Source organism: Nicrophorus vespilloides, unplaced genomic scaffold (genome assembly GCF_001412225.1).
Source record: "Nicrophorus vespilloides isolate i.1.1-1 unplaced genomic scaffold, Nicve_v1.0, whole genome shotgun sequence".
Taxonomy (NCBI): Eukaryota; Metazoa; Arthropoda; class Insecta; order Coleoptera; family Silphidae; genus Nicrophorus; species Nicrophorus vespilloides.
This window is the reverse complement of record NW_017096666.1, coordinates 51,271-77,931: the sequence shown is the minus strand read 5'-3', so window position 1 is coordinate 77,931 and position 26,661 is coordinate 51,271. Positions and strand designations below refer to the sequence as shown.

Genomic DNA, 26,661 nt, shown 5'->3' with positions numbered 1-26,661 from the left:
GATCTAGTCACAATTATCGAAGTACATGTGACCAAGACCAAAACATCCGAGCGACGCACCGCAAATTCTTCGGTTCTTCGTTTCCCTCCCTCCTCTGGATGAAGTTTTCAGCTGCAACCATTGTGAAGTAACTAATGGCTGTGATATGATTCCAAACAACACACATCACACCAATAGTTCCTTAACAATAATCGCCCAACTAGACACACAATATATTTAAGCCGCATCCCAGATGCAGGTAGAAAAATCAGATAACTTATCGTATTGATGAACTAACCGTATAAATATCAAAAGCAATCACACGGCTAGATCACCAAAGACAATAAATTATTTAAACGAAACAAAAAAAAAATTCAAGTACAAATTCAACAAAATAAATACCTACAGACGATCGTATTTAACGTGCTGCGCGAGTTCAGTCCGTACTACACAGAAGACTAAAAATAGTGCAGCAACAAATTGAATTCGCGGGCCGCGTTAAACTCTTATTTTTCTCACTTTATAGGAAATCATACAAAACACTGACTTAATGAAAACAAACAAAATAGAAAAAAAAAGAAACAAAATAAAATTAGAAATTACAAAGAAATAGCTGTAAATGTATGCTACTGATTAAAAAAGTAATAGAAAAACGAAAAGAAAAATTCCGGCGAGTTCGATCCGTACTATGAATTGAACTAAGCCAAATCGATGTTTGAAACACAACACAAACCGAACAAGCCAAAATTTTTAATTTGTTTATTCAAATTACAAAAAAAAAATAATAATAATGAAAAAAAAAATTATAGATTTAGAAAAAAATATATACCAAAAACCAGGAGCACAGAGGAGATCTACTCCCGTTAACTGTAGGATGTACACTGACGATGCTGCACCCGGATTATATACATAAGAGTAAAAACTAATATTTGCTATCCTAGAAGAGGGGGGATGTGGCAGGGAAAGGTGTGCGGTTTGGTGGGGGGCAATGTTCATGGAAAAGTACAGGTACTAAAGGGCAACAATAATAGAATGCTACGAAACAAAGTAGGGTCCGGGGGCTGTTCTGGGAAAGGTTGTTGGGACAAAATATGGCTCTGTAAAATGGTTTTCTTACAAGTAAAGACTCGACGCGAAAATAATGTCCCTTTTGATCAATTTGATACCCATATTGAACTTGTCTTCCAGCTCGGTGTTGCCAATCGTCTTGGAGGCTTGAACCATTTGCCTGAGCAGCTCCTCCAGGCGTCGCATGCAACGGATTATCGACCCTTCGAAGATCTCCGTCATTCTGCACAGATCGCTGAAACTCGAACCATTGCACCACGCGTACACGACGTCCATCAAGAATGGCTTGAACCTATCAACGTAAGCCTCTTCATCTATCTCCAATCGAGCTTCGGTCGAAATCTTTGCTATCCTCCTTGCAATATCCTATTAAGAAACATAAGTAATGTTAAAACATTTAAAAAAGATAATTATAAATACAAGTTTTTAAAATAATACACAAATTTTAGAAAATAGATGAATAAAAGGAAACATTTACCTGCATCTGCCTCAAAGGACCCGACAGTTCGTCAATAAGTTTGGCAGGCTCATTACTCTTCTCGTCGAAAACAAAGCAACTCAAGATAGAGCAAATTTGAGGTGGAGTAAGGGCGCCAAATATTCCGTTGAATATCATTTCAGTAAGCAAAAGTTCATCAGCGCTGCTGAGTTCACAGGCCACACGTCCTTTAAGCTCGATGACATCGCTATTAGTGCAGTAGCCCAACCGTCTCAAAACACGTTTTCTGCATTTAAGCTCATCCAACTGCAGTACAGATTTGGCGCTCAGCAGCTTCTGCTTAGCATCGCTGAGAGCATCACGATATTCGATTTTCTTTTCATACTTTGGATATTCTGTTTCGAGCGTAGTGCTTTTATGCAGCGAATGCTCGTACATTCTTTTCTCAAGCAGTTCGATTTTCTTCACGATATCACCGAACTCGTTGTCCATGATCTTCATGTCTTTAACGGGATTCAAAAGAGGTGGTCCTTTAGGGAACCTTTTCTTCACCTCTCTTATAGCTTTGTACATGCCTTTTCGGGCGTCTTTTGTGCGCAGATCGCTGGGGCAGCAAAGTCTGACAGAGGAAATGTGAGTTATTAAAGTGGCGGCAACAGCAATAACCTCAGTCTCGCCGGTCTGCAAACAAACAAAAAAAAAAAAGGTAACGGACATTTTGTGCATTCACAAAGAGTGGTGAAATTTGCGAAATTGTGACCTTCAAAAAAAATTTAAACACTGCATATTACCTGATTCGGTGGACAGGGTTTCGGTATGGCAGAGCCGAAAAGGTCCTTGTTATTATCATCGCAGGCAACGTGAAGCAATAAATCAACTTGTAATTTGGTACCTTCAACTGCCGGATTAGCCTTCTTCCTACCTCCAGTCTCGGACACTTTTTTAAAGTTTATAATCGCACCCCAATCGTATTCATCATTCTCGGATTTTATCTGTTGAAAAATTAAAGCAAATAACAATTTACTATTTGAACGAAATTATTACAATATTGTTAAGAGACATACCTTAATCAAACGTCCTGGCTGTAGGAACGGAATTAAATATTTTGGCGACGTGATGTACTTTCTAAATTGTACACCTAACGCATCCAACTCTTGCCTGATGTTGTAGTAAGACTCCACTTCAGACTCGTTCTCGACGTGCGCGTTATCGTAATCACTCAAACACTTGGTAAAATCTAAAATTGAATACTTGATGAATAGAATATCTTAGAAATAGATATTGAAACGAATGTTTCTTTACTGAAATACATTTTACAAGTAAACATAAAAAAAATCTCATCTACAGAAAAAAAATCTTACTTTCATAGAGCTGTGGTATAGATGTTTGATTTTGAAATTGGTAAAACGACCTCTCCAGCATATATTCAGGATTGATTTCTTCAACGCGCAGAAGATTTAAAACCATGTTGTAGGTCAAATGAAAGGCGGAGTTGATGGCATCAGGAAGACCCTTGACGATTTCCTTTCCAGTTGATGGTGGCACCTTCTCGTCCACCATCATTATAACAATACCCTTGTCATCAAGCCCACGACGTCCTGCACGCCCAGACATTTGGATGTACTCTCCCGAAGACACCCAACGGTAATCTTTTCCATCGTACTTGCGAATTCCCGTGAATAGAACCGTGCGAGCAGGCATGTTTAAACCCATGGCGAATGTTTCAGTTGCGAAAAGAGCTTTAATCAAGCCTTCGCCGAAAAGGATTTCAATGGTTTCCTTCAAGATCGGTAACAAACCGCCATGATGTATACCAATTCCTGAAGCAAAAAAAAATTTTTTAGTATAAAATAATAAATCAAATTAATTGAAAAAATGCATTACCTCGTCTGAGTAAAGGTAAAAGATTTTCAACTTGTGGTAACCGTTTGTCGTCATCGTTCAAAACATCCATGGCGTTACTGAAAACTTCATCAACCAATTGCTTTTCAGCAGCTACAAAATTAAAGATTAATATTATAAAATTATTATTGTTTTATTAATGAATTTCTTACTCGTGTTGAAATCCAATTTAGTCATTTGAGTAGCATAACGTTCGCAATCTTTTTTACTGAAACTGAACACTATGACTGGCGCGAAATTCCTATCCATAATCATCTTCACGATTTTGAAGATATCTGTTTGCGTGGCATCTTTATTAGCTATGCCACCTTTCCTTCCGATTTGATCTCCCTTTGCAGCATCGCCAGAATTTTGTAGCAGAGCCATCGCCGCGTTGAAGCTATCCTCTTTAAACACTCCCTACAAATAGAAAAACAAAACAAGTTATTATTTCAAATAATAATCAATTAATGTTACTGCTTATTTACATTTTCGTCTACGACCATGTGAATTCCCGAACCGCCGCAGGGGAAAACGAAGTGCTGAAGAGGCGTCGGTCTGTAGTCTGTGTAGACAACGTGACAAGGTTGTTGATGCAGATGCGAAACCCATTCAGCAAACTGTCTGGCATTCGGTATAGTCGCAGATAAGAACACGAAGTGCACGTTGTGTGGGAGCAGGATCAACGTTTCCTCCCAGACGACACCTCTCTCCTTGTCACGCATGTAATGGATTTCATCGAAGATGACCCAACCGACTTCCCTCATGATCTCCGAGCCTCGATACAGCATGTTCCTCAAGATCTCGGTGGTCATAATAAGGCACGACGCTGTCGGATTGATTGTAACGTCTCCGGTCACCAGACCCACATCTTTGAACTCTTCGTAGAACTCACGATACTTCTGATTCGACAGCGCTTTTATAGGAGTCGTGTAGATTACGCGCTGCTTGTTCTTCAGGGAGGTGGCGATAGCATATCTAACAATAATAAGTAATTTAATATCAACAACGTAAAGTAATAATACAATCTTTGTTTGTTTGTTTATTAGGATATTACTTACTCAGCTACGACTGTTTTTCCGGCGGAAGTGTGAGCCGACACCAACACCGATTGGTTGTTATCTACACAGAGGATCGATTCCTTCTGGAAAGGATCCAATTGAAATTGATACTTCTTCGCTGGTTCTCCTCTGCTCGGCTGCAAGGGTGTGTATATTTGTCCTGGTGGAAATGCCACTTCATGTGTGCAAGAATCCAGTGACTCAATTATATGAACCACAACTCGATTCTTGAATTCATCAAAACTATAAACAAACATAAATAAAACATGAAACTATCATTCTAAGATATTTGATACTTAATATTGTAATCATTTAACTACAGTTTCATGAAATCATAAAAACTATAAACAAAAATGAAATGTTTCAGATTTCAATTATATAAACAAGTTATTTAATATACTAAATAAATATTATATAATTTGATCCAATTAGATTATTGAGTTCATCAAAACAAGTAAAATAAAACCTGACATTTGAAAAATATTGTTTTATGAAACTACATAAATAAATGAGAATATCATATTAAAAAAATATATATAAATTTATATAGTAAGAAACTGGTTTAAGAAAGCATTGACAAATCTTGCAATTTCTTTTAACAATGTACCAGTTTAAAAGATGATTAAATTCCGGTTGTCGAGTGATCAATAGAACCTTAAAAGCTCATTTATTTTGAAACAAACCGGCTAAAATTTGATACTTGACTGAAGAATTTGCTTAGAAACTTTCCCCAAAACATGATCTTTATATTCTGCCATGTCTAGACAATATTTACTAATTCATGTATTATTTGAATAATATAGTTTAATAATTATTTATGTAATATAATAAATATAATAATTACATTGTTTAATTTTCTTATTTATTTACTTGTTAATTGAAATGCTCAGCTTTCTGTTTAACATCTACGATTGTTTGTTGCATATGAGTAATGTGAGAATTGAAAATCTGCGATAGTCAAGTGGGACTACTAAATGTAATCTTAATGGCAGGAAATCAAATAAACATAAACAAATGAAACCACGCTTCAAGAGAATCAGCATTTTTTTTTCATTTGCTTAGCACGAAAATTAATCTCAATTTAAAACAAAGATTTGATTAATGTAAATAGTGGATAATTTTACATTATCATTGGTTCGCTGAGTCTATTATTTATTTATTTTTTGTTGCCATCCCATTTTTCCCCCCTTCTGGTATGGCGACGACGAAATAGGATGTTCGAACTAATTGAGGTTAATTGATTGCAATCTCTTGTGTATCATTAATAATCATAATAGTAATGCGGCATAAACAATTGACTTACTCAATGTCCTCGACGTCGACGTCCTCGACGCGAATCTTCTTGACTGCCTTCTCCTCCGCCTCTCCATGATCCCTCTTCACACCTTTGATATCAACCTGAGATACCCTGAGAGCAAAACCAAACCTTAGAATAACAATCAATTAACGAATAAAAAATGTAACGAAACGAAACGGATAATTGCATGCCAAAAAATATTTCTAGGTTATGTAAACTTTACCTTTTTGATAGTTCGTCCGTACCGGATGCGGCCTCCTTGCCGTCCCCCGAATCCTCGAAGCAATCGAACAGATCGTCTATCGCCTTCGACATCTTCTCGTCTCAGTTACCTATTGCACGTACCCAATTGGAAAATTCTCAGCAGAATCGTTGTCTCACAGCAAAATAGGAATACTCAGTTTTTGGAATAATTCGCATCCTCGACCACGCGATTACAAGGTTCCCTGTTCTGGACGAGAGACGAGGGGGAGAGAAAGTTTTCCCGCTCGCCGAGGGGAAATAACGACAAACAGGCGTACCAACATGCCGGAGGATTCTTAGTTTCAAAAAAACTATGTATTATATTATTGTTAGATGGATTTTCCTATTAGACTGTAACACAAGTATTGAAAGATTTAACTTGATCTAAAGCTTACCTAAACATTGTATTTATCTAATTGTAGGAAAGCGGCACTATTGTAACGATTTATTCACAGTTAGCACAAGGTACTACTTCTTGTAAGATTCAACCAGGAATCACCAGGAATGCTGACAAGTCTTATAGGAGAAAGCAAAGATCCCATTGGCGGCATATTCAATTTCAGATGTTATACTGGTTGCCTCAATTTTAATTAACAATTTTATTTAAAACAATAATTAATTTAATTACATAATACTTGAGGGCGGCCGTAGCCGTGTGGCTATGGTCGCCTGTATCACAAAAATCTGATACGAAAGGTCGTTGGTTCAATTCCGAAAATCAACAAAAATTTGTGGTGGCTGTTAAACCCGAAAGGGGTAGAAATAGGGCCGGAGAGATTTATATCAATAAATAAATTGATATAAATCTCTTAAAATTAAAAAAAAAAAAAAATACATAATACTTCATAGCACTGTTCAAAAAAATAAATAAACCATTACAAACTTCCTGGTCTGAAATATTTACTTAGTTTTAATTATTTTTACTTTGCAATTATATTTTTACACATGTTCATTTGTTAAAAAATTTAATTTTGACTTCTTTTTATTGAAATCGATATATCTTTACCAGAACAAAAATATTTATGCAACCAAACTTACATTAAAGAATTTTTAAATTTTAAATATAATGTCCGGTTTAATTAATTTAATTGGGAGATTATATAACTTTTTAATAAAAGTAAGTTTTAAAATAATTTTGGCATTTTATTAAGACACTAATAATACTATAAAAATATAATGTGTTACTAAATGTATATATATATAAATATATATTTCTATATATGTATATATAAAATATTTATAATCTTTTACTAAAATATGTTCTGACTTATTAACTAAATTCTGTACAAAAGAATATATAAAATAAAACACACACGCGCACACAACAAAAAAAAAATACATATCTAATAATAATATTTGAGCAATAATCTTGAATGGGTGCTATCTAAAATTATTGCATTAAACTAACGTATGCACAAAAGAGGGATGCTTTTCAGTCAATCGTAAAAAAAAACAACATATTTACATTATTATGTATAGAAATATCTTCCAGAAAACAAATAAGTATAGCTAATGAAGGTGGGCAAAGGGCACAAACATCTATCGTGGATAATATCCCTTTCTGGACAAGACACTCAACTTTCACCAAAAAACAAAAATATAATAATTAAATCGATATCACATTTATTTTAACACACGAGGAGTAGGCTTTCTTTGTTTTCTTTTTAAGTACCTGACTTTAGTAGAAAATGTCAGTTATGTTAAAATAAATATTATTTTCTCTTAAGGCACTCTGAATGCACTAGGGAAACCTCAGCTCCTGTATATACCTCGGCTGCTGAAGGTTGTGATGCGAAGAGGATCTCGTCAGTTCGCGATTCCTGTTGTAGCTGTGCTCGGGTGGAGTGTACCGTCTCCTGTGCCTCTTGTTATCCATGCTTCTGGAGGATTCGATGACAACTTTAGGTTGATCGTTGAATCGTCGTTTGTTCTCCTCGAACCTTTCCTTCTTCCTAAACCAGTCGCGTTCGGATTCGTTACCATAGATGTCCAAGACTTGAGAAGCATGGAATTCGCTTCTGGGATAATCGGAAGCGCTGCTCCTCCTCCACCTCTCTTTATACTTTCTTTCAGTCATTTCGTCCTCCAAACTCTGCTTCTCCTTCGAATTGTTCGAACCGGACTCGCTTGAATTCTCTTCGGATGTTCCCAATCCCAAATCTTTATCGATGTCGTAACCTTTAAACGGTTTCTTGTTCTTGTCGAACCCCATGTACGTGTTCTGAATGCTCGAGTTCAGAGTGAATTGAGGATGCGGAATGCAGTAAGGATGTGGTAAAGACTTCTCTATAGCCGACATCTTAACGTTCTCCTCTTCGTCCCAATTCGTGCAAGATCCTGGCCCGAAGAGCGATAACAGCACAGGTAGTAAGAAGAGACCGTGCATGGCTCCGCAGAACACCACTAGGAACACCATCTTGAAGAAGACCAAAAAGATGTAATTGTCGGCTAAGAGCAAAGCCACCATTCCCAAGATTGTGCTGACAGCTCCCTGGAAAATCGGCAATCCGAGAGCGTAAAGGCTTTCGCGGACTCTCTCATCTGGTCTTTTCGCTGTTGAAGACATGTAAGCGTAGCAGATGTGCGCAGTGAAATCAACGCTGAATCCTATACACATGATCAAGTTAATCATCGATATCGAATCGAGATTGACGTGCCACAAAGCCATGTAGCCAATAACTCCGGTTTCTATAGATATTATACTGAATGCCACCCACAGCGAGCAGAGAACGTTCGGTATGAAGAGGAACGAGATTATCATCATGACTATAGCTCCTATAACCATGTTCTGCAAAGACATGGGTCGCACCAATTCGAACTGAAAAGAAAAAAAAACATATGTTTAGTAATCAATTATGTTAAAATCTAATTGATAAATCGTACTTGATCAAAGAAAACGAAGTATGGATGGAAAACTGTAGCGTTGAGTGAAGATTCCGCGCAGATTCTTCTCAATGCTCGCACCATTTCCTTTTCGTGTTCGGTACCGGAGATGTTCACAGCTTGTATCAAGAATCTCATCCCGACAATTCTGGTACCGTCGTCGTTGAATTTAACGTCCAAAGAGAATGGACTACCGTCGTTTAGCCAATACTGAAAAAAAAAACAAAGATTTGTTTAGATTTGAAGTGCTATTTAAGTATAATTATTTTACTTCTTTAAGGGCCGAAATAAAGCTGTCTTCGTCTGAAGTGGAAATGTTGAGATAATCAGCGTTTCTATCCGCGTATTGCACGAAACTCCTCAGCCAGGATTCCGTGTATAAAGTACTCGAGACGTACGAGGTGTTTTCGAAGGTTTGCGTTAGGTTCTCCACTTGCCATTGGACGTACGGATCAGAGTAGTTGTGTTCTCCGCTAATAATAACTTGCACCCTGGAAGAAAGTAAAGTTATGAGATGATTATTGAATAATTTTGTTTGTTGTTTACCTGTAGGGAAACTCTCGGAAATAATCGTCTTCCCTGTCGAAGAACTCGATGGCGTACGAGTCGGATTTCGCAACCTTTCTCCTTTCTAATCCCTCTTCGATCTGGGTGATGCCGTAGCCGGCGCCGAGAAGGTAAGCGCCGAAGACCAAGATGACGACGACTTTCACGAAGGAGTTGTTCAGGAATTTGGCAAAGTAATCGCGGAAGAAGGCCATCATCGCGTGCTCCTTGTTGTCCTCGGGGTTGTTGATGTCGTCCGGATCGACGCCTCCGCTGCACATCACCCTGTACAACCAAGATCTATTTTCTGTAAAGCAAATTAATTAATAAAGAAAAACCCTCCCAAAAAAAAATAAAATGCATCGATAATAGTGATGTGTCACGAGATCAGAGCGAACTTTCTCCGTGTGATGTAACGTCCCAAGGACGGCGGAATGAAAGTGAACAATATTTCGCTTCTTCCGCAAACAACGCGACGCAATCGAATACACACAACGAACGCTTCGGCGGCGAGGAGTTCCCCCTTTTTTTTTCCGATCCGCACAAATTATTATACAACGAGTTGCGTAATCGCGTAAATAAGCCGAATTTGCCCGTGGGACGAACGCTTTCGAGTTCACGTTATGCAGTCGGTAGGTGTGATGTAAATCGATCATAACGCTTTGGAAATTAGAAACTTACTAGATTTAGACACTGGCTGGACTTTGATGCAGACCACGGAGTGCAAGTTCTTCTGCTCGCAATATCCGGAGATCGCAACGCACGCTGTGAAGAATGTCAGGTGCCAGACGAAGGTGAATAAAGTTGCGACACCTAAAACCAAAGAAAAATGTTAGTATACATCGATTAAGGTTAATTCTACGACTTCTTCGTTACCTGAATATATGCAGAATATGGTGACGGAAGGAAACGGACTGAAGATTCCGATGAAGAAGCTGACCATATCCGTGATGGAGGTGATGGTGATCGAGACGGCCGCTTCGCTAAGCATGTGGGCCATCCTTTCTGGAACGCTCAACTTGATGGACGTCCTTCGCCAAGCGGCGAGCATTACGAAAGTGTCATCAATACCGATACCTAAGATTCCAATTAGAAATAACATAATCTAAATTCCACAAGAGAACGTACCGATCATCAAGAAAGGAGCAGCCAGATTAATGCCGATGAAATCTATGCCCATGTAGATGCACAGACCGAAGGCCGAAAGCGTCGCCATTGAAGCACTCAAATTTCCCAAAAGTCCCAACCACGGTTTCGATCTGACCCAATCCGTCATCATGCAGGTCACTTAAACAAATACAATTAATACAAATTTATGACTCCAGTAAACTTAACTTACCTATGGAGAATATAGCCATAATGAGGAAAGTCGAGGTGAAGTATGGTATCACCGAATTCGTATTCTTCTCCAACTCCTTGTCGAGAGTCCTGGAGGCGAATCTTGCGATCCTGATGTGCTTAAACAATCCGTTATCCTGCGCATCTCCGACTCTATCCAAAAACATGTCTTCCCATGCAGCACCTCTGCAAAGAACATTAAATTAATTAATTGATTCGGTGTTAACTCTTGGATATTGTCAATTAAACTAGATGATTTAACAAAATAGTTTGATGAGATGTTACGTAGAAAGTGTTCAAAGAATATGTGTATTATAATAAAAGTAAAATTGTCAAGAAAATTGCGAATAAAACAAACGTTTTCATAGCGTTTTACTTTCACAATTCTTGGAGCGTGGTGTCGTTTTGCGCGTAAGGAATGCCGTTGCAAGAACAAACATGAAAAAATATGACAATTATCTAGTGCTATGTAGCACATCTTCTGATAAAGAAGACACATTGCATAGAGTTTCGATTGCATCAATGGAAAATGCGTTCGTAGGTCTTCAGCTAAACGAATTAAATAAATTGAACAATTGCTTTGTTGTTCCGTCGTTTGGTATGTGCAGCACGGTGTCGAACAATCGCAATTTTGGATTGTTGGCCCATTAGCAAGTGAAATGCCTTTGGCGCAACACTTAGTGAGTGTGTGAGTCTCCTTTGGAAAACCACCGTCCTTGACTGATTACTACACATTGATTCGCAGCAATTTGCTCAATCCTTCCTTACCTTTTATCGTACTTCTTGCTGTCCGCATTGGCGAAGTAAACCAGTTGCACTGATGGTACGCTGATGATGATGCCATCTCTTACTGTGGTGCCGCCGAAGAAGACCGGAAAAGCGTGGGCGTCCCAGGTGACCGGATTGAACATCAATGGAAACGTTAGATTCAAGTTTCCAGATTCGACCTGCAAACATCAATGATTTGTTTTTAATTAATAATAATTCTTGAGATAGAATGTGCAAATATGCACGAACACACACAATGGCCGAGAAAGCATGCCACTATGACCTCACGTGAAAGCGAAGAGATTTGACCTTATAAAGAAGGATTATTCTCATCATTGAAATCGCAGAATCACGCACCTTTCCACCAAAGAAATAAATTTAATAAGTATGCATCGAAAAGGAATCAGACTGGAACATTGATCATAATCATTATTTCATATAATGCAAGAAGTTTAAGAATTTCAGCATAAATGATATAAATTTGTATCTATAAATAAGTTTCAGGACGATTTCTTTCAAGTAATTCACCGTGTTCCACTTTCATCGAAAATTCTTTCTTTACCTTATTTTACAGTTTGCAGAAGTTTGTGCTTCCATATTGGAAATGTTATGCACACGCAGTTCGCATAAAATTATCCTTCCTTTCCGACACCCACCGGCAACCTCGTCGATACTTCCGAAGAAGGAAGTAAGCAATAAATACAGTGCAGAATGTTGTGCAGCCAAAAACATTGCGGCACGTCGGAACTACTTTGCAAAATGTATAAGGATTGCAAAGTACTTCGTTCTTATTCAGACGCACTTAAGTATCCTGACGATATTACACGTGAAACACATACACAGATTTTATCAACTCTTACTTTACATCTTACATAATCAATATTGATTGTTCATTTTTAACTCAATTTGAACTAATAAATAATTATATAACAATCAAATTCCCGACATTTGAAATCTCGACATAGTGAAAATCTCGACAACCATAATCAGTGTTAATAAGATTCAATGTTAACATTGATTTTAGTTTCAATGTGAATAAACGAAATTAACAACAATAATTATAAGATTTCATCAACTCTTACTTTACTTCTTATATTTCTCAATTTCTATCAAGAGCTGTTATGTAAGCATTTGAAATAATATTGAATTATTTGAATATGAATGCATATTACGATGCGGAAGAAGTTAACAGTTTCACTCCAACAACAATTATCGATGATGGATTTACGTAACGTTTCTCGCCTCGCGTTTCGAACGTTGGTTCTGTGTTCGCCGTTTAAAACTGTGCAGTGTAAGCTCGTATTAATATAATGTAATATCTCGTAACTCCGGTTATGCAATTGCGTGTATGTGGTTGGTAAAACGCGCATCGAAAGAAAACTATGACTTCTGGTAGTTGGGCAACGGCGATTCGATATCCATTAGAAATAATTTAGTGCAAAGAAGAGCGGAAAAGTGGTTTACTGTTAATAACTATCCATTTCACGAAGACTTTTTACAATTAACATCATTAGTTTTAGCATTTATAGTTATAAACAATAAATTTAAAAAGTAACAAAAAAATTGACAAAAATCAGGATGTGAAATGCAAATTTAAATCTACAAGTATTGATGTTATATAATTATAAAATAATGAATGGAAATGTTACTTACATCATCCAAGATTCGGTCCAGATTAAGAATGTCGTTCTGAAAGCATTCGTTGTTCCATTTGGCGCAGATATCTTTGTAGGTGAAATAATCGTCGTCGTAGAGGACAGTAGTATTTTGTATCATGTCGTCCAGGATGCGCAGTTCCTGCCACACCTCTTGTCGCAAGATGTTTTCAATACCATCTTTTGCTGTCACAATTACTCTTCCAAAACGTCCTGAAAAAGAAATATGAAAAATAATTTGTTAATTAAAAAAAAATAATATAACCGAAAAGTCTTAATAACTCAATAATTATTTGACAATCCATAAGTTAGAATATAGTAAATGTTGCGTAATTATTTACACTTTGTTATGTAAAAAGACAAAATATAAAAAGTTTGATAGTTTTATAGTTTACTTAAAAATTGTAAAAAAAATACAAAAAATATTCTTGACAACAAAAATCTTAATATCTCGATAAATACTAGATATTCCATAACTAGAAATATATTAAAAGTTGCGTAATTATTTATTCTTTGATATGCTAACAGACAAAATGTAAAAAGTTTAATAATTTTATAGTTTACTTAAAAATTCTACAAAAAAAATTACAAAAATATTCCTGAAAATAAAAATCTTAATATCTCGATAAATACTAGATATTACATAACTATAAATATATTAAAAGTTGCGTAATTATTTAAACTTTGTTATTCAAAAAGATATAATATGAAAAGTTTGATAATTTACTTAAAATTTAAAAAAATGTCTGCACAAAACAAATTCTAATTTACTTAATTTTAGATTTACTTAACTTTATTTCATGCCCTTTTTTTATATGAATAGTTGCAAAATTAGGTGTGTAAGTTAAAATGACAAAAGTTTTATAGTTTACTAAAAAAATGTGAAAAAAAAATTATAAAAATATTAGTGAAAACAGAAATCTTAATATCTCGATAAATACTAGATATTCCATAACTATAAATATATTAAAAATTGCGTAATTATTTAAACTTTGTTATGCAAAAAGACACAATATGAAAAGTTTGATAATTTACTTAAAAATTTAAAAAATAATCACAAAATAAATTCTAATATTTTGTTTATTAAATTTATTTCTCGAGATTTACTTAACTTTATTTCATGCCGTTTTTTTATATTATTAGTTACAAAATTAGGTGTGTAAGTTAATATGACAAAAGTTTTATAGTTTACTAAAAAAATGTAAAAAAAATTACAAAAATATTCCTGAAAACAAAAATCTTAATATCTCGATAATACTAGATATTCCATAACTATAAATATATTAAAAGTTGCGTAATTATTTAAACTTTGTTATGCAAAATTATATAATATGAAATTCTAATATTTTGTTTATTAAATTAATTTCTCGAGATTTACTTAACTTTATTTCATGCCGTCAAGTGTATAAGTTAATATGACAAAAGTTTTACAGTTTACTAAAAAAATGTAAAAAAAAATTGCAAAAATATTCCTGAAAACAAAAATCTTAATATCTCGATAATATTGAAATATATTGTAATAAAAGTAAGAAATTGTGTATAGTTTTCATTGAATAAAACTGTAAAAATATTGGTGCATCTGTTAAGAACAGCTGGTTTTGGGATTGACACACATTGAACTAAAGGCATAATTGTAAAATCTGCACGAAGCCAATTTCACCAGTAACTTTAATTGGTGGAAGAAGCATGCAAAACCTGCTTCTCTCATACGAATGCATAAGTGCGACAGTTAAGAGGCTGAATTAGCATAAATATAGAAAATAAAAAAAACTGGAACGCACTGAATGTGTGTCTTCAGGTCTACACTATACAAAATAAGAAAAGAAAAATTGGTATTACGGTACACACGCATTATTGCATTTTAATTATTTCTATTGGCGTGCGGAGCGCGGACATTTGCATAACTGTTACAGTCTGTATGGACGATAATAATTAAGTTTGTAGCGAAGGACGCATCATTCATCTTCCTTGGTGAAAGACACCACAAGACGCACTTCAACGTTATAAACCCACGCAGAGAGTCGAGTATTCTGACAGATCCTCAAGTCATTGCCAATTAAGTTAATCGCGAATTTCCTACGACCTTGATAACTGTTTAAATTTGTATTCAAATCGTATTTCTTAATTAAATCTGTAAATAAACTTGAAAAATGTCATTGAATAAGTGAAACATTTATAACGGTAAATTCACAATTTTTTTTGATCAAATAAAATTTTATAAAACTAAATTATAAATTTGAAGAATATAATTGAATAAATGAAAATTTCTTTAAGAAAGACTAAATTATGAAATGATGATTGTAAAATTTTGAAAACTATAAATTTCTATTAAAATTTCATATTTTTTTTGATAAAATACAATTTTATAAAACTAAATTAGACATTAAACAAATGTATAAAGAAAAAAATATAAACTAGAAGAATATCATTGTATAAATGAATATTTCTTTAAGAAAGACTAAATTATGAAATGATGATTGTAAAATCTTGAAAACTATAAATTTGTATTAAAATTTAATATTTTTTTTATAAAATAAAATTTTATAAAACTAAATTAAATATTAAACAAATTTATAAAGAAAAAATTATAAACTTGAAGAATATCATTGAATAATTATTTAAGAAAGACTAAATTATAAAATGATGATTGTAAAATCTTGAAAACTATACATTTCTATTCAAATTTCATATTTTTTTCATAAAATACAATTTTATAAAACTAAATTAAACTTTAAACAAATTTATAAAGAAAAAATTATAAACTTGAAGAATATTATTGAATAAATAAAAATTTCTTCAAAAAAGACTAAATTGTGAAATGATGATTATAAAATCTTGAAAACTATAAATTTCTATTAAAATTTCATATATTTTTGATAAAATACAATTTTATTAAACTAAATTAAACATTAAACAAATTTATAAAGAAAAAAATATAAACTTGAAGATTATTATTGAATAAATGAAAATTTCTTTAAGAAAGACTAAATTATGAAATAATATATTGTAAAATCTTGAAAACTATAAATTTCTATTAAAATTTCATTTTTTTTCGATAAAATACAATTTTATAAAACTATTAAACATTAAACAAATTTATAAAGAAAAAAAATATAAACTTGAAGAATATCATTAAATAAATGAAAATTTCTTTAAGAAAGACTAAATTATGAAATGATGATTGTAAAATCTTGAAAACTATACATTTCTATTCAAATTTCATATTTTTTTCATAAAATACAATTTTATAAAACTAAATTAAACTTTAAACAAATTTATAAAGAAAAAATTATAAACTTGAAGAATATTATTGAATAATTGAAAATTTCTTTAAGAAAGACTAAATTATGAAAAATGATCTTGAAAACTATAAATTTGTATACAAATTTCACATTTTTTTGATGAAATACAATTTTATAAAACTAAATTAAACTTTAAACAAATTTATAAAGAAAAAAGTTATAAACTTGAACAATATCATTGAATAAATGAAAATTTCTTTAAAAAAGACTAAATTATGAAATAATGATTGTAAAATGTTGAAAACTATAAATTTCTATACAAATTTCATATTCTTTGATCAAATAAAATTTTATATAATATACATTCTTTAAACTAAAACTAAATTACGAAACGATAAATCTCTTTCAGACGTTATAATCTTAAATGTTCGATAAAAAAGGGTAATATATGTGTTCGATACTGAAAAGAAATAGATTGTCTTCGTTAAAGAAAAGATGATTTATCTACGAAAAACTCACTTGTTGATGGGATTCTTGAACCCCTATAGAGTTTGAAAAAAAAAAATCATTGTTTTCAGATGATAAAGCACATTTTTTCTATTGGTTTCGTTTTGAAAAATGTCTTCAAAAACAAATTTTATATTCCAAGAAAATACGTACTTTACAAAAAGTAATTAATATTTTAAATAATCTAATTAGTATATTAGTTTATACTTTAATTAGTAAAAAAAATATTATATGATTCTTTTACACACATTTATATTGAAACTATTGAAAGTTCATTGAAAAATTATATAATACAAGGAAAAAATTAAGAAATATGAACTAACAAGTAATTATAAAAAGTCTTAAGTCTCATTTTGGAAAATGATGTCTTTGGATTAATAAGTAATTATAAAAAGTGTAAATTATTAAAAATGTCAATAATTTATGTAAGAAATATGAATTAAGAAGTATTAAGTTAATCTGTTGATATAAAAACTGACCTGCTCTTGTGATTCTGGCAACGTTGAAGCGACTGCTGTAGTTAACTTTGAAGTAGGATTCGGCAACGGATCTCTCTAATTTTCCTTCGCCGTTGACCGGACTGAAGAGGTACTCTGGGTCGATGTTGTACTTGACCCTCTGAAAGCCGGTGACGAAGAACATGGTGAGGAGGAGCGGCACGATGAGGAAGTATCCCGGATGCCGTCCGACGATGAGGCCCAACCGGAAGAAGGCTCTGTTCAGCATCGCGTCTATACATTTAATACCCATCTGCAAAGAGAAAAATAACCGTTTTATACACATGAACATTCTTAATATACCAGGAATTTATATCGGTTGCATGCGACTGGACGTGGGTATTTCATTTTCAAGTTCAAAAACCATATACACACACACACGCATTTAGCATAGAGAGAAAAGACGTGGTGGATTTGATTATGATGATGATGATGAAGACCCTGGTTCATTCATCCTTTTGATTGCATAATGGAGCGTCGGGGTATGTGTGTTTTGTGTAATGGATCAAGTGTGTTAGTGTTAGTACGGGACACGATGTGATGAGACGAATTATATATATAGGCCCATCATTCAATCATAGCCCGTGCATATATGTCTTCATGTGTGACACCCCGACCATTTGCACTGATCAGCGCAAATGGACCACTGGCATTTTCAATTTAAATAAATTAAATCACGGGAAAAACGTTTCCTCTAAACCAATCTCATCAACAAAATGAAAGAGTCTAAATCTGAATCACATCCGAATCGTCACAGTCAACAATTTACATTTAACAATTTTTGTTCGTTGTTGTTGTTATTATACTATTACATAAATTATTACAAATATGCAACTTTCCAAAGTTCTCTTGACCCTAAATCGTTTTTTTTTATCCAATTCAACAAATTTATTACATTATTATTATACCAATTTATTTTAATGTCTTTGTTTTATATACAAATTACAACTTTTTCAATCAAATGATTAAATACTTAACGTAAAAAGTTACTGATAAAATTAGTTATTAGTAAATATTTTTGATTGATTATTTAAGTTTGTATATCTTTATTAGACAAATAGTACTAATCACCCATTCAAGAACAATCATTTACTCCCTTTGCTTAACTTTCTTTTTTTTTATATAACAAAGGGATTTATATCAATTTATTATTGATATAAATCTCTTTGGCCCTATTTCTACCCCTTTTCGGGTTTATCCAACGACCTTTCATATCGGATTTTCAACTTAACTTTCTTAAGCAGTAATACAATAAGTACTTGATGTGCGCCATCTATTGTCTCGATTTTTAAATTTTCTATGAGTTTGTTCGAGGTCTTTACGTATCTTTAATTGATGGTAAAATTTATCTTAATTTATAAATTATTTTGATTTTTGAATATTATTAATATATCAATTGATCCATTTTTATTATTTGTACCTTGTTTATCATAACAAAGTATCATTCTATTAAATTAATGATACCAATCACCTTTTCAAGTACTATTTCAAACACGCTTTGCTTAACTTTACTAAGTGGCTTACACGCCATCTATCGTCATGATTTTTCTGTGATCTCTATACATATATTAGTTTTTTTTTATTGCAATTTGAATGTTTTATTATTATTTGTTTTATTTTATCGATTGAATTTTTTGCTTAAATTTCATAATTTCTTATATTTTTTTTACATTTTCTTATATAATTATTGTTGAATTCTGTACATATCTTTAATTGATGACAATATATACATTTCTCATGTATCTGTTCCAGCGTAGTCTACAAATTATTTAAATTTTATTATTAATTTATTTTAGACTCCTTAATTCATGTATTTTCATGGTTTGTACGTACTTTATTGACTAAAGTATCATTCTATTTGATTAATGTTACCAATCAAGAATTATTCCAAATACTTTACTTAACTTTACTTAGCTTATTCAACACTTAATGTACGCCATCTATTGTCATGACTTTTTACATTTTTTCTGAAATTTATTTTTGAAGTCTGTACATATCTTTAATTGATAGCAAAATATACTTCAGTTATGTGTCTGTTCCAGCTTAGTTTCGAAATGATTTAGATTTCTAAATATTTTGTTATTAATTGATTTTGGACTCCTTTTATAATTTGTACGTACTTTAACATATTAATGAAACATTTTATTAGATTAATGTTATCAATCACCCTTTCAAGTACTATTGCTTAACTTTACTAAGCAACTAATACAACACATAAAGTACGCCATCTATCGTCATGATTTTGAAACGTTCTGCTTCTTTTATGTTATTGTAATTTTAATATTTGATTGTTATTTGTCTCATCAATTGATAATTGATTGACTTCATATAAAGATAATAATTGTTGCTGATGTTATTTCCTTCTTGTGCTAAATCCATGCTTAGATAATACGTAAATCTATATACAAATCACCCATGAATAATACAATTGAAAAGTTATTGCGTTATTAATTAACGTCGGAACGGAAACAGCGTAATTACACTTAAATCAATGATTATTTATGCTCCATCAGTTAATTCACTCCGACTTCATTATTTACACCTAAACTAATTCCCCGCTTCTGTCCGCCTCGATTACACCAGAGACCGGAACTTATTACCATATTATAATTCTACACACATGGGAAAGAAAGTGATATAATTTTCCTAATCCACATTACACAATCCATTGCAAGTTCTCAAAATATTGTAATGACAATAATACAGTTTCGATCAGTACGGATTTCATATAATCCGGTTTGAAAATTTCAATAAATACAGCTTCTATGAGTACAGATTTACTATATAGTTTTCTTTAAAAATTTGAAAAGAAACTAAATTTTAATTGAAGAAAATAAAAGCCACTTTTTGCGATTATCCGTACTATGCGAGATATTATTGCATTAGAATTAAGAGAGTTCAAACATAAAGTAAATAAATCTTAAATATTGTACGTTTTCTCGTAATTTCTCTTGATCCTGAACGAAAGAACGAAAGTCTTTATTGATGGTTGATGATTCGAGAAAGCTCGAGTCTTTCTGAACTGTATATACTACGCGTATCATTATTAATACTAATTATGTAATTGTCTCGTTATTATCTATCATTTTTTTTAGCATTCTCTCTTCTTTTCGTTCGGACTGTGATGGGCGTCTGTATGTTAAAAGAAAGTATTATGCAATTAGCAAAACACGGTAATTATTTTCCCCACTTTTTGTTTTGTTTTGATATTGCATGCATACTGGATCGAAGGCGCGCGTCGTCTATCAATGCAGGAAGTCCAATGCAGAGTGAGAATCGATAGAAAAAAAAAGGAAAAACACGTACTTTCCTTTTGTTTCCATTACACGATTGCGCGAACCATCATTTTTTTCTACTAAAATATGTTATCCAAATCATTGATGTATGCTAATTATAAGAAAAAAATGTACCCTCAGAATTCCAGAAAAATTACATTAAAAGTTATTTTCGTTCTCAACTTATTGTCAACTTTATTAGACAAATAGTACTAATCACCCATTCAAGTACAATCATTTACTCCCTTTGCTTAACTTTCTTTACATACTTTACTATGTAAAAGTATCATTCTATTATAATAATGGTACCAATCACCTTATTAAGTACTATTCCAAACACGCTTTGCTTAACTTTACTTAAGATACGCCATCTATCGTCATAATTTTGAAATGTTCTCTTTGACGTATATTTGTGGTCTGTACGTATCTATTCCTTTTTTTTTTATTGCAACTTTAATATTTACTGCTTTTTTTGTCCTTTTTCTTCTTGTGATAAATCCTTCATTTTTCTATTAAATTAAGTTATTTTCAAAACGCGAAAATTTAGCTTCAAATTTCCCAAGAATTTTTAAATATAAATATTGGTGAATGCCAATGCCTCTTTCATTGACAGAATACAGAGCCTCAATCTTAGGGGCGCTAATATCTAAGGTAACATTGTTTTTTTCAGGGAATTGGGGCGCAAATTAAACATTGATGTCTTGTGTCAAGGGCGCAACTTATATATTTGAAACATTATATTCTATACTTTTGCTTTCGGTGAATAAATAAAAACAAAAGTGGAACAGTTTACTTAATTAAACATTTCACAGTTCAAAAAGAATCCTTTCTTTTACGAACGAGAAGCGTACGATAATCGATTTAAATTCTGATCTCCGATGCGAAAACGTGAAAGGAAAAGCACGTTGAATTAGGAGCAAAATATAAAAAAAAACGACGACAACAAATAAAACAGCAAAAGAATATATGTAAATAACTATAGAAAAAAAAACCTTGGCACAGAATAGTAACATCGAAATGTCACTATTATATAAAAATAAACCAAATAGAAGGAGTTTTTTTTTATATAATTCTCGAGGAAAAACTTATGTAGTGAAGTGCGTGCAACAGCGCTGCAATTTTTAGTGTTACGAAACAGTTCCAATTCACTTTACTAGGAAACAAAAGAAAATAGACTTCGATCGTATGGATTTCCTCGAGTCGGATTGTATGATAATCTGCGTGGAAAGACAATGAAGAAATCTATAGAATTACTTGTAATTAGGTGTTAATAATTGTTTGTCCAATTATGCGAAGAGAGGAATTATGACAAAATATATGCGAGGTTATATAGTCTGCTATACTTCTTGCATAATTCTTGATGTTACCGCCTCGAGCCGAAAGACGATGAATTATTGCGCATTTCACTTTCGGGGATTTCCGTTGCGCAAAAAAATACACGAATCTAATCATTATCAATAGTTTTTTGATATCCAATAAGTTAATTTTGCAATTTATTATAGAGTAAAACCTCGTTTAGCGCTTAAATTGCTGTGCTAGATGCTAAACGAAACAAGCTTAAGTTAACATAAATTTAGAACGAATCATAGTTAATTTAGGAACCTTACTGTACTTAAGTATTATATAAATGTAAACTTTTGGACTCAGAAGTAATAGACTAGAGAATAAGTCAATGACAAAAAAAAATGCGTTGTGAAATTTGGTTTTCTTTTGATGTACGACATTGAGTCTGCCTACAGGAATAATTGTGAACTCTGTTTTGAATACGAAATATCCACGTTACTTAACATCTTACGTCTATTGAAAAAGTCTAACGTACGTGAGTATTTAGTAAAAGTTTTTTTATACACGATCTGGGTTAGTATAACATTACAAAAATATAACATACATAGAAACAAACCAATGCATATAAACCAGCGTTTCTCAAGCAATGAATTGAGAAGCGTTAATGTTTTGACAGATCAAAAATGACTGCTGTCAAAGGCATAGAAGGATGTAAAATTTAAAACAAACTACATTTTGTGTATTCAAGCTTCACATTTTTAACAGATCAAAAATGACAGCTGTCACCTTCTGTCAAAAGTGTCAAAGTTATATTCTTAACAGATCAAAAATGACAGCTGTCACCTTGTGTCACATGTGAAATATTCTTTGCAATTGGGTTGCTGTACAAATCTATAGGTTGCAACCCAAATTTGAGACCCGTCAAGTTTTCGACAAATAAAAAATGACAGCTGTCAACTTGTGTCAAAAGTGTCAAAGTAATATTCTTAACAGATCAAAAATGACAGCTATCACCTTGTGTCAAAGGTGAAATATTCTTTGTAATTGTGTTGCTGTACAATTACAAACGCATATAAGAGTGTCACTTTCAAAAACAAACAACAATTCGTATATTGAAGCGTCACATTTTTAAGAGATCAAAAATGACAGCTGTCACCTTGTGTCACAGGTGAAATATTCTTTGCAAATGGGTCGCAGTACAAATCTATGGGCTGCAACTCTAAATTTGAGATCCATCAAGTTTTCGACAAATAAAAGATAACAGCTGTTAACTTGTGTCAAAAGTGTCAAAGTTACATTCTTAACAGATCAAAAATGACAGCTGTCACCTTGTATCAAAGGTGAAATATTCTTTGCAATTGGATCGCTGTACAAATATATGGGTTGCAACTCTAAATTTGAGATCCGCCAAGTTTTCAACGAATCAAAAATGGAAGCTGTCAACTTGTATCAAAAGTGAAATAGTTTTTGTAATTGTTTTGCGGTACAATTACAAACGCATATAAGAGTGTCACTTTCAAAAACAAACAACAATTCGTATATTGAAGCGTCACATTTTTAAGAGATCAAAAATGACAGCTGTCACCTTGTGTCACAGGTGAAATATTCTTTGCAATTGGATCACTGTACAAATCTATGAGTTGTAACTCTAAATTTGACACCCGTTAACTTTTCAACAAATCAAAAATGACAGCTGTCAAAATTGAAATATTCTATTGGGTCGCTGTAGAAACGCGTTAATTTTTCTTTATTAGGTCGCAAAATGACAGCTCTCACTTTGTGTCAAAGATAGATACTGTTCAAATACTCTACCGTTGAATAACACTTGGGTCGTTGTACAAACACATAAAAATGTCTAACTTTGAAAACAAACTATGTTTTTTTTTTGTTCAATTTTAATAATTTTACGAAATTAGGTCAAGCATCATTTATTTGTTTTTTGTTTTGTTTTCTAGTAATTATTATATTGAGAAATTGTAATTGGATTAAGATTACATACTTATTTTATTTTTGTACACTGATCAACAATTGTGGTCGTTGTGTTCGAAGCCTTGAACTGTTCCTCAGTATCTCATTCAGCGCAGTTGCAGAATGGTCAACGGATTGATAAGATAAACGAGGAAGCAAACAAAAGAAATGCCAACAATAAATACCAATAATTATATTATTCTATACTAATTACACGCTTTAAGGAAATCCTATTCTACTAACAACTACACATATATTTCATTATATAAGTTGGAAATCCGTTTCGAATCATTACGCACTTTGTTTCCTTTAAATGAATCATTATGCGTATTGAAAGTTATGTAAATTTGATGCAAACTCATTGGATATTCTCAAATGTAAGGCTAATTGAAATTGTTATCTGCTGTATTCAAAACACAACGGTTTTAGAAGGATGCGGAGGTTCAGACCTCGACGACGACGTAATGATCCTAATTTTATAGTTGCTTTCCCCAATAAATTACGTTGAATTAAATTGAATTCAGGGTCGAATTCAAGGGGAGGGGTGACCCATGACCTACACAAACGCGACCTTACAAATTTCGTTTATTAACTGCTTCCAGGACGATTTGTTTTAATTAGAAATTTCGTTGAATCAAGAACTTTTTAATATTATTTAGGACAAATAATTTATTTTTAAAGAAAAATCTTTCAACGATTTTTTTATAATGAGATTCTTCTAATTCAAATAAAACCAGTTACACGTTATATTTTTTTGTAAATTCTTAAGCTGATCTGCATTTTATTCAGAGTGTGCACAAGGCGAATAGAAAGTCATGCAATACCATTCCCACACGTTATGATTATTAGTTTGTGCGTTTACAGTCGTCGAGCCTAAACATGTGACCGTACCTACATTTATATAAATGTTACTAACAATAACGAAGAAGTAGGGACAAAGACAATCATTTTGTATATTCTGGATACATTTTTTATGCGAAAATGACCTTATTACGTTTATGTCGCAAAAAGGAGATTGTTCAGTGATGGAAATAATAAAAAGGGAAAAGAACTGAACAAGTTTCGGCTGAAAGTGTAATCGGTGCAAGGTCAAGAAAACTCGCGTTTAGAACGTAATTGTTAATAATTAAACAAAGCGAAATGTAATAAAGAACGTTTGTTTTATTGTATTATTTTTTTAATTGCTTGCTTTGACAGTACGAAAGAAAATGTACGATTTTCGCTCCACATTCATTTAGAATGTTCACAGCTTTAATATAAGTATAATTTTGTTGTTTCATTCAATGGAATTTATTGTAAAACCACGTAGCTTAACGATAGACGTGTTAATTTGTTTTTATTAATGAAAAGAAGAAAATGTTTATTGGAAATTACAAAAAAAATCATAACGAAAGTTTCAATTCACATTACATTTTTAATTAGAAAAATTGAAGTCATAATTATCTAAAAATTAATGAAAATTTTTACTTTATTGTTTTCCAAATTTCCAACACTTTTTAAGCTTTTGATTATATAAAGTATAAATAATATATTTGATATAAAAAAGTTGAAATTATTAAGACAAATTATGTAATTTTGTCTAAATTTGCTAATAATAAATAATTGTAAAGCTGACGACAAATTCATATAATTAAATTCGATATTTGTTTGTAAATTAAAAAAAAAATCATCATAAAACTGTTGATATGTGTAAGAAAAATTCGTATTGCTTAATTTGCAGATGATTGTGAGTCTATAATTAATAAATTTTGATGGCGTGCAGATGACTAATTACGAATACTTAAATTGTGAACTAATGAAATGCTATTTTCGCAACGTCCAAATTCACTGTTTTGGTGCGACACGTCCACCTTGTAACATTTCGTCCGAAGAGAAACGTTTTTGGTAAAGAATATTTCTATCACAAAACAAAAAACAATAATAAAATAAATAAATAAATAAATAACACATGAAGAATGCTGAAAGATTTTTTGATTTGATTTTACAAAGGAAAATGGAGCGCCGTAGCATACGTTGTTAGTAAAAGGATCACAGACAAGAACCTTGCAATTTCATTTTTTTTTCTTCTCTCCTTCGCTGTGCAATCATTTTTATTTCCACCTGTTTCTGCCTTATTTTTCTTATTTTTTTTTTCGTTATTCTTACGTACACCAAAGCACGGAACGCCTTTCTAATCGAATAGAATGTGTATGAAACGTTCGGTATTATAATCAGACTGAAATAGATTCATTTATGTTTGAGCTGACGGAATCAATGTATCCTGGTACATGCGTTATGCAAATTCCCATTGATTAGAGAGAAAAATTATGAATAACAAGTAACATATGTTTCAGTTTTCCTCAATTGAAAGTTCTTAAGACTTACTGTAAAATTTTGGAATAGAATTCGTAATAAATAATTTATTTGACAGTTTTTTAATTTGACATAAATGACATAATTATGACATAAACGTCATTTATGTCAAATGTCATTTAATTTACATTTCGGATTGTAAATTTTATATTGGTAATCTTAGTGATAAGATATTTATTGGACTGGAATTGAATGAAAAATTGGAAAGCCAATTTTCAAATAGATTTTCTATTTAATCAAAGAAAAATGTTGAAAAACTCTGTATTTGTATCAGAGTTTCTCAAGCTCTAATTTATAATTCATATTTTAGTTTGAATATTATTTTTATTGGTAATAAATAATTTATTTGACATATATTTTTTTTTTTTTTTTTTTTTT

At 32.2% G+C, this 26,661-nt stretch overlaps 2 protein-coding genes across 2 annotated transcripts in view; both read right to left on the bottom strand.

Annotated features, from left to right (window-relative positions):
- Positions 1-798: 798 nt before the first annotated feature.
- Positions 799-6,234, bottom strand: LOC108557812 (superkiller viralicidic activity 2-like 2). Its single transcript, XM_017914479.1, has 11 exons — positions 5,949-6,234; positions 5,732-5,836; positions 4,429-4,671; positions 3,856-4,345; positions 3,541-3,787; positions 3,371-3,481; positions 2,848-3,306; positions 2,551-2,723; positions 2,278-2,478; positions 1,526-2,167; positions 799-1,413 (listed from the first exon to the last, which is right to left on the bottom strand). The coding sequence occupies exons 1-11, from the start codon at positions 6,038-6,040 to the stop codon at positions 1,093-1,095; spliced, it is 3,084 nt and encodes a 1,027-aa protein (XP_017769968.1). The 5' UTR covers positions 6,041-6,234; the 3' UTR covers positions 799-1,092.
- A 1,054-nt stretch (positions 6,235-7,288) lies between these two features.
- LOC108557811 (patched domain-containing protein 3) overlaps positions 7,289-26,661 on the bottom strand; it is a 37,613-nt gene continuing 18,240 nt past the window's right edge. Inside the window, exons 2-12 of the mRNA XM_017914477.1 lie at positions 17,387-17,657; positions 13,157-13,371; positions 11,504-11,682; positions 10,737-10,921; positions 10,526-10,684; positions 10,274-10,474; positions 10,079-10,210; positions 9,398-9,704; positions 9,123-9,342; positions 8,852-9,061; positions 7,289-8,786 (exon numbers count right to left, since the gene is read on the bottom strand). Of these exons, the coding sequence (XP_017769966.1) occupies positions 7,710-8,786; positions 8,852-9,061; positions 9,123-9,342; positions 9,398-9,704; positions 10,079-10,210; positions 10,274-10,474; positions 10,526-10,684; positions 10,737-10,921; positions 11,504-11,682; positions 13,157-13,371; positions 17,387-17,657 (3,156 nt within the window). The 3' untranslated portion in view covers positions 7,289-7,709. The remainder of the gene's footprint in view (positions 8,787-8,851; positions 9,062-9,122; positions 9,343-9,397; positions 9,705-10,078; positions 10,211-10,273; positions 10,475-10,525; positions 10,685-10,736; positions 10,922-11,503; positions 11,683-13,156; positions 13,372-17,386; positions 17,658-26,661) is intronic.